We start from the raw sequence: 9,299 nt of genomic DNA, 5'->3' as shown, positions 1-9,299 counted from the left end.
TGTGTTCAACAACAGCCTTTTAATATGTATATAAGGCAAACTACATATGAACGGACATTTACATGTACAGATGACAGATTATAGCCGTCAGTTAGAATCTGCAGCCACTTGTCAGGTTGATGTTACGTTTTCAAAACAAATTCATTTTCAAAATAGGCTAAGACACATACAACACACAATACAAGTACACAGATCAATCATTCATTCATTTCGCGGTAGAAATTTCTGCACCATTTTAAACGTCAATTCCTAAATGAGATCATATCAAGCTTCATTCATCAACCGCTTTTCTCACCAGCACACTTGTGCCTCTCAGCGTTGCCCTTTGTTGGGAATCTTTGACCACAAACTGAGCAAGCAAATGGTTTCTCATCAGTGTGGGTCTTTGTGTGTCTTTTTAACGTTTCATTAACAGTAAATTTTCGACCACAAACTGAGCAAGCAAAAGGCTTCTCTCCAGTGTGGGCTCTTGTGTGGATTTTTAAGTATCTCTTGGAAGAAAAATTTTGTCCACAAACCAAGCAAGCAAAGGGCTTCTCTCCCGTGTGGATTCGCGTGTGCGTTGTTAAATTTCCCTTCCTAGGGAAACTTCGACCACAAACTGAGCAAGCAAAGGGCTTCTCTCCAGTGTGGGTTCTTGTGTGTATTTTTAATTTTTCCTTTTCAGGAAATTTCTTACCACAAACCGAGCAAGCAAAGGGCTTCTCTCCAGTGTGGGTTCTTGTGTGTCTTTTTAATTTTTGCTTTTCACGAAATTTCTTACCACAAACTGAGCAGGCAAAGGGCTTCTCTCCAGTGTGGGTTCTTGTGTGTATTTTTAAGTATCCCTTGGAAGAAAAATTTTGACCACAAACCAAGCAAGCAAAGGGCTTCTCTCCAGTGTGGGTTCTTGTGTGTGTTTTTAATTTTTCCTTTTCAGGAAATTTCTGACCACAAACTGAGCAGGCAAAGGGCTTCTCTCCAGTGTGGGTTCTTGTGTGTATTTTTAAGTATCCCTTGGAAGAAAAATTTTGACCACAAACCAAGCAAGCAAAGGGCTTCTCTCCAGTGTGGGTTCTTGTGTGTGTTTTTAATTTTTCCTTTTCAGGAAATATCTGACCACAAACTGAGCAGGCAAAGGGCTTCTCTCCAGTGTGGGTTCTTGTGTGTATTTTTAAGTATCCCTTGGAAGAAAAATTTTGACCACAAACCAAGCAAGCAAAGGGCTTCTCTCCAGTGTGGGTTCTTGTGTGGACTTTTAAGGATCCCTTCTGAGAGAAAATTCGACCACAAACTGAGCAAGCAAAAGGCTTCTCTCCAGTGTGGGTTCTTGTGTGTGTTTTTAATTTTTCCTTTTCAGGAAATATCTGACCACAAACTGAGCAGGCAAAGGGCTTCTCTCCAGTGTGGGTTCTTGTGTGTATTTTTAAGTATCCCTTGGAAGAAAAATTTTGACCACAAACCAAGCAAGCAAAGGGCTTCTCTCCAGTGTGGGTTCTTGTGTGGACTTTTAAGGATCCCTTCTGAGAGAAAATTCGACCACAAACTGAGCAAGCAAAAGGCTTCTCTCCAGTGTGGGTTCTTGTGTGTGTTTTTAAGTGTTCCCTCTGAGCAAAGTTTTGACCACAAACTGTGCAAGCAAAAGGCTTCTCTCCAGTGTGGGTTCGTGTGTGGATTTTTAAGGATCCCTTCACAGAGAAACTTCGACCACAAACTGAGCAAGCAAAAGGCTTCTCTCCAGTGTGGGTTCGTGTGTGGATTTTTAAGGATCCCTTCACAGAGAAACTTCGACCACAAACTGTGCAAGCAAAGGGTTTATGACCAGGGTGGCCCATCGCGTGTCTTCTCAATTGAGACTTGGAACCAAAGGTTTTTCCACACTGAGAAGATTTCCACCGTTTGCCATCAGTGTGACATGTCACATCATCGTCACACTGTTCATCGTCAGCAGTGTGAGCAGCGTGTGACGCGTCTTCACCATCTGACATAAGAGCTAACCGGCTGTCATCATTTGTCATTTGTTGTCTGCTTGGAGACTCCGCCCCTTTGTTCTCTTCATATTGACGTTCATCTTCAGTCTTCAAATGGACACCAGTCACGGGCAACTCTGTGAAGTGCTCCTCCTCTTCAATGTATGGTGGCAGCTGCTCCTCTTTTTTGATGTTGGGAGGCTGTTGCTGCTGCTCTTCTTTAACTTGCAGAGGCTCCAAGTCCTCCTCCTGTTTCACGCCAGGGAACTCTGGCTCCTGCCGCTCAGGAAAAATATATTTTTCACCGACATCTGCGAGACACAAGATACACATGGTTTGGTAAAGTTAATTTATTGTGATGTTATGTATTTTATATTGAAGTTTATCACATGGGCCACATGAGTGAATGAATAACAAATCTATACACAAGTATTTTTTTTTTTACTTTTAAACATTTTTTTTTAAACTCAACAAGTGAGTCACATCCTTTCAGGGCAATTCCCAAATGATTCCACAAATTAACACCTAACATATACACACCTTTGCTTAATATTTGTTCTTGTTTTTTTGTTTTTGTTTTTATAGACATGTGCACCCCTTATATTATAAGGACTGTGTCTAATTTGGTGCTAATTTAAACTCAACCAAGTCATAAAATTTCATTGTATTTAATAAATAATGGATGTGTTGATTCAGTATATTTTGATTAATTAATAATTCTTATAGCTCTCTTTTGCAATTTGAATACAGAGTTGGTGTTTGTTTTATTTGCATTTGCCCAGATTTTCACACAATAGGTCAGATATTGTAAGAATAATGAACTGTATAATGTATATAATGAGTTCATGTTCAGGACATCCTTAGTTTTATAGAGTACCCCTATGATGTTTGACATTTTCCTTTTAACATTTTCTATGTGTGACTTCCAAAATAATTTATCATCAATAACTACTACAAGGAATTTGTTTTCATACGCCCTTTCTATTTCAATTGAATTAACTTGGGCTGGGTTCAAAATATTGATATATCGATTAGAGGTGTGCAAAATTTCCGATTCTTAGATTATTCACGATTCGGCCGTGGAACAATCGAGAACAATTCACAAACGTCCAAATTCCGATTATATAAATATGCCAAGGGAAGCGAAACTAAAGTGACCCGAGCGAAAAGTACGCGGAACTGAAACGCAGTAGCGCGCGCGGTCTTCGGTACGCTTTTTGGGACGGACCGAGATTACACATCCACAACTCACGCCTCGAGATTCAAAACAACAACAAGCATGGCTGAGCTGACCAACCCACCTCTTCGTGGGATCAGACCTGCTCCGAAAGGCAAACAACTTGAGGCGGAAGTATCAGCTAGCTGGCTGCAGTGCGTCGGTTAGCGTTCTACAGGGCGCCGCGCAGTGATACGAACGAACAAACAGAAAAGTAGTGGCTGGCGGTAATGGCGTCTGACTTTATTCAGAAAAGAGTATTGTGGTGGAAATGTATCACGCTTTTGAAAACAAAAAGTTTTTAGAAGAAAAACGCTTTATTTCCGAGACCCCAGCCAGCTTGGTGGACTATTTTCCTCTCGTCCAACGCCGAACCAGAACGCGTGTCACAGAACGCTGTCAGAAAGAAGTCAGTGCTGATCGCACACACGGGAGGTGAGGATCAAATTGAGATTCATGTTAAAAAAGCCGAACGATCCCATTAATGTTTACACGTTCATGTTTACTCAAGTTAAAAAGCAGAAAAGCACTTGAGGTTTTTTTTTGTTTTTTTGTTTTTTTTTTGTACCTCTGAGAAACTTTAATGTTTACATGTTCATCTTTACACAACTTAAAAAGCAGGAAAGCACTTTTTTTTTTTTTAGGCATTTGTATTGAAGTAGTAGTTCACATTGTCTTTCATTTATACCTCAGTGCACTTTTGAGTGGATAAAAATAATATATTTTTGCTCAATGCTATGTTTTATTCTGTTGAAGACTGAATATACTTAAAAGCTGTTGTTACAGAATGAGGACTTGAGTATTTTATTTACTGTTTTGAACTGTTAACTTGATAGTGAAATAGTAATTTAGGCCTGAGAGGACTTTTGTACTATTTTTGTAACTAATGTACGAAACATTAAAAGCACCAAAATACATTGTTTTTTTTTCTGCTGCCTGGGGGGGAAATCAATAATCGTTTTATAATCGAATCGTAGCCTCTGAATCGTAATCGCAATCGAATCGTGAGGTGCCCCAAGATTCCCACCTCTAATATCGATATCGTATAGTTACGCCTTTTCATATCCCAATATCGATACATAAAGCCATGTATGGATATATCGACCCCGCCCCCAACACACACACACACACACACACACAACACATTCAACACACACAAACAAATGCTTCCGAGCCCGTGTCACTTACACGGAGGAAGCCAGTATCGATCATCTCCCCACCCACCCCATCCCCTCAACCACCATTGGAACATTTGCACAAAAAACAATGTGAATGAGTGTCAGTGTTTTTTGTTACTTTTTTTTTTTTTTTTTACATAGCCTGTACTGTGGTTGTAATTGATTTAATTATTTATTGTTTTTATAAGGCCATGTTAAATAAAACAGTATTAATGTAACTGCAATTGATTCAATTAATGTAAATATTCATATTTTTACTAATGCATTCAATTACAGCAAGAAGTTTCTACTATTTACAGCACTGGTACTTTTGACTGTCTAAAATAGGTGCTGCATGAATTCCTCAAATGAATCGAAAATCGTTGTGAATCATTAATCGAATCGAATCGATCCTGGAAATTTGAATCGATACCCAGCCCTAGAATTCACCATAAATTCATCCATCCATCCATCTTCCTCCGCTTATTCGAGGTCGGGTCGCGGGGGCGGCAACTTTAGGAGGGAAACCCAGACCTCCCTCTCCCCAGCCACTTCAACCAGCTCCTCCGGCGGGATCCCAAGGCGTTCCCAGGCCAGCCGAGAGACATTGTCTCTCCAGCGTGTCCTGGGTCGTCCCCGGGGCCTCCCGCCGGTGGGACATGCCCGGAAGACCTCCCCAGGGAGGCGTCGAGGAGGCCTCCGAACCAGATGCCCGAGCCACCTCAGCTGGCTCCTCTCAATGCGGAGGAGCAGACTCCGAGTCCCTCCCGGATGACCGAGCTTCTCACCCTATCTCTAAGGGAGAGCCCGGACACCCTGCGGAGGAAACTCATTTCGGCCGCTTGTATCCGGGATTTCGTTCTTTTGGTCACGACCAGTGGCGCTCCTGCCATTAGGCAGATTAGGCAGATGCTTGGGGCGCTCGTGAGCAAAAGGACGACAGGGAAAGGAGAATTTATTTATTTATTTATTTTACTTTTATCAGTCACGTAAACGTGCGCCTTCTGTTCAAGTAAAGCATGGCTTGCCAGCCAACCACATACATCCTTTCAAATTTGGCTTTGATTGACATCTACGGCTAGCCAATGGTAATCGGGATTGGGGGGGGGTGACGCGTGCTCCGGAGACGCGCATTAGCCAAATCTACTTCCGCGTTAGATAGTAGTGCACGTTCGCCGGCCGGCGCTGACCCAATGACTGAGCAGTGAGCAAACGCCAAACCTGGATCCAGGATGACACAGTTGACATGGTTGGGAATCCTGCGTTCACTGGTCCACTAAACAACGTTCACAAGTGAGTGGCAAACTCTTGTTTTGATTAGTCAAGCCACACAGCACGGACAAATTGTAGCAATACACAGTATGCGGTTAACAGACCCACGCAGTCGCACATACACAACAAATACTTTGGAGCATAAAATTATTTATCACTAAAGCATAGTTGCAGTACAACGCAAGTTGAATTCTCTTTTCTTTTTTTTTTATTGCCAAGTTTGTCACGGTTGATGACTGTCACTAAGTTATAATAATAATAATAATAACAATAATAATAATAATAATAATCAGCACTTTACACATCCTTATGGATTGATATTTTTCACTGAACCCATATGTCGTTTCTGTATATTATCGACATATCTCAACTCAATCTTTTTTTATAAAGCCCTTTAAAACATCCATTGCTGCATACAAAGTGCATGGAATAGAAATCAGTCTCGTAGTGGACACAAGTGAAAGAAAATAACACAAAATAAAATTAATTATAGTAAATATAAGTAGGTAAGTATAAAAGCAAAAAATAAAAAATAAAAAAAATATATAAGATGTAGGGAAGTGAATAAGTAAATATAACTATAAATAAAATAACACAAAATACAGAAGGCACCATAAAACACTGAAATGATGCTAAGTTTCATGCTGAGTCAAAGATCAAAGAATAAAGATGTCTGGCAAAAATGATCCGAAATTTTATCCATATCGTACAGCCCTAAATCAAAAAAGCAAATGAAGGCAACTGCTAGCTAATCTCAGATAGAAGGGGCTGGGTCACAGTCATTCCGCCGCTTTTGCAGTTGTCACAATGCCACTGTTCAACCTGAACAACATTAGATTTAGGTTGATGAAGTGTGCTCCCCCAAAAAAGGTAATGCCCCCCCTGCACTCTCTTTCTGGTGACAGGTCTGGCTCTTTAGTTAAGAAAATGAAATGAAAATGCGAGTAAGCTGTCCTGGCTCAAACTTTCAAAAAAAAAAAAACAAAAAAAAAGGAAAAAAAAAAACTCATCACGGTCAGATTCTCAGGTGGATGTGCAGGCTGATACAGCACGGACGTCATAAATTAACTGGGCTGCTCATGCTGTAGCGAAAAGTGAAGCTGGCGGCGGCCATCTTGTGTTGCCAAACCTACAGTAAGTTGACTTTTCAGCAGCATTTTTTCTACGTTATTTTCTTCCTCTACAGCGAAAATACCACTGTGACGTACGGTTCTACCATTAAGTATAAAATAACTGTGGGAAATGCTCTAAATGTAAATATTTTGTGGTTGGTCTAATAATTTGAGTGGGGGTCGTGTTTGTGGTTGGTCTAATAAGTTGTGCACGCGCTGGGAGGGGGGGCACTACCAGAAATCCTGCCTAAGGTGCCAAGTTGCTTAGGAACGCCACTGGTCACGACCCACAGCTCGTGACCATAAGTGAGGGTCGGAACGTAGGTCGACTGGTAAATCGAGAGCTTCTCCTTTTGGCTCAGCTCTTTCGTCACCACGACGGACCAATACAGAGTCCGCATTACTGCAGACGCTGCACCGATCCACCTGTCGATCTCCCGTTCCATCATGCCCTCACTCGTGAACAAGACCCCAAGATACTTGAACTCCTCCACTTGGGGGAGGATCTCATCCCCGACCCGGAGAGGACACGCCACCCTTTTCCGATTGAGGACCATGGTCTCGGATTTGGAGGTGCGGATCCTCATCCCAACCGCTTCACACTCGGCTGCGAACCGCTCCAGTGAGAGTTGGAGATCCCAGCCTGAAGAAGCCAACAGCACCACATCATCTGCAAAGAGCAGAGATGCAATGCTGAGGCCACCAAACCGGATCCCCTCAACGCCTCGGCTGCGCCTAGAAATTCTGTCCATAAAAATTATGAACAGAATCGGTGACAAAGGGCAACCTTGGCGGAGTCCAACCCTCACCGGAAACGAATCCGACTTACTGCCTGCAATGCGGACTAAACAGGGACCGAACCGCCCGTATCAGAGGGCCCGGTACCCCGTACTCCCGAAGCACCTCCCACAGGACTCCCCGAGGGACACGGTCGAACGCCTTCTCCAAATCCACAAAACACATGTGGACTGGTTGAGCGAACTCCCACGCACCCTCGAGGATCCTGCTGAGGGTGTAGAGCTGGTCCACTGTTCCACGGCCAGGACGAAAACCGCACCGCTCCTCCTGAATCCGAGATTCGACTTCCCGAGGGACCCTCCTCTCCAGCACCCCTGAATAGACCTTACCAGGGAGGCTGAGGAGTGTGATCCCTCTATAGTTGGAACACACCCTCCGGTCCCCCTTCTTAAAAAGGGGGACCACCACCCCGGTCTGCCAATCCAGAGGCACTGTTTTCACCATAATTTATATTAGAATATTAGAGATGAAAACACAAATTTCAGAAAACGGGTTGCTCATTGGTTGAATTGATTTTTGATTATTAAAAGTTAACATTTGCCCAAAAAAAAAAAAAAAAAAAAAAAAAAAAAAAAAAAAAAAAAAAAAAAAAAAAAAAAAAAGTCTACTGGGAATATATAGAAATATGGTTGACGTATTGTAACTTGTTCAACCATTTTTCATTGTGCAAAAAAAAAAAAAATATGCAAAAAAAAATTATGCAAAAATGTTGCGGAGTCAAGGTGTGAGACTAGGGTCAACACACCATACATTTTGATCAACATGACATCAGCAACTAATATTGTAGGAAACAAGAGAAAATTGTACATATTCATTTGCATACAGCCTTTAAAAAAAAAAAAAAGACCTCCGCCTATTTTTAACAATTTTTTTTCTCATTATCTGTAAATTTCAGCTTCTTTGCTCAATAGCTTCCAGGCCATGTGACCTATTGACCCCAAACCAATGCTGCATCATAGTGCCATGTCTGATAGATGATGCACACCTTTTATTTTATTTTAGACTTCCACTTATTTTCTGCTTTATAGCTTCTAGGTCATATGACCTATTGACCCCAAATTAGTTCTGCCTCAAAGTGGCATGTCTGCTCGATGATACACACCTATTTTTTTCTCAATTTCAACCTTTCCTTCATTTTAAATTACCGTTAACTTAATATTGTACATATCAATGTTATTGCTCAATATCACCCCACAAGAGTGCATTCCCAGTGAAATAGGTCGCTTGCACATGTCGTCACTTCCGCCTCGGATTTGTCGTAGTCGCCATGCTGGGTGGCCTCCATTTACGTCGTGATTCGGTCAACACGTATCTATCACGTTTGTTGTCTGCGTTTAAAATGGTACATTGTTGCTGCATCGTTGGCTGTTCGAACAAAGCCAAGGGGGAAAATGGTCGGCCTTTCTTCCGAATTCCGAAAATAACTAGGAACCAGGGCCTGGAGACAGAGGAGTGCGGACTCCGGAGGGAAGTCGTTACTTTGGGCTCGTGTGTGCAGCCATCACTTTGTGAGCGGTAAGCTTGTTTACCTTTATTTAATGCATGAGGATTAACACATTCACTGCCAGCCCAGCAAAAATGCATTATTTGACGTCTTTTTCCGTCAATGGCAATCAATGAGTTAAGATGAGATGTAACCAAAATTGACGGATTTTTAAGCAAAATTTGCCTTAAAAAAAGAAAAAGGGAAGAAAGGATGCTGCAATATAATCACAAAATATATTGGCACATTGTGTTTAAAACATTCACTGCCAGCCCAGCAAAAATGCATTATTTGACGTCTTTTTCCGTAAAT

General features: G+C 41.8%; 1 protein-coding gene across 1 annotated transcript; it reads right to left on the bottom strand.

The window, feature by feature from the left end:
* LOC144007268 (uncharacterized) lies at positions 1–2,089 on the bottom strand. Its single transcript, XM_077506725.1, has one exon. It carries the CDS (start codon positions 1,995–1,997, stop codon positions 279–281), a length of 1,719 nt encoding a protein of 572 aa, XP_077362851.1. The 5' UTR covers positions 1,998–2,089; the 3' UTR covers positions 1–278.
* Positions 2,090–9,299: the final 7,210 nt, after the last annotated feature.

Source organism: Festucalex cinctus, chromosome 1 (assembly GCF_051991245.1).
Source record: "Festucalex cinctus isolate MCC-2025b chromosome 1, RoL_Fcin_1.0, whole genome shotgun sequence".
Lineage (NCBI taxonomy): Eukaryota > Metazoa > Chordata > Actinopteri > Syngnathiformes > Syngnathidae > Festucalex > Festucalex cinctus.
Note: the sequence above shows the minus strand (reverse complement) of the source record. Positions and strands in the feature narration are given on the sequence as shown.

Bases quoted from the DNA above. Each gene is read 5' to 3' on its own strand.
- LOC144007268 (XM_077506725.1), bottom strand. From the start codon at position 1,997: ATGACAAATGATGACAGCCGGTTAGCTCTTATGTCAGATGGTGAAGAC.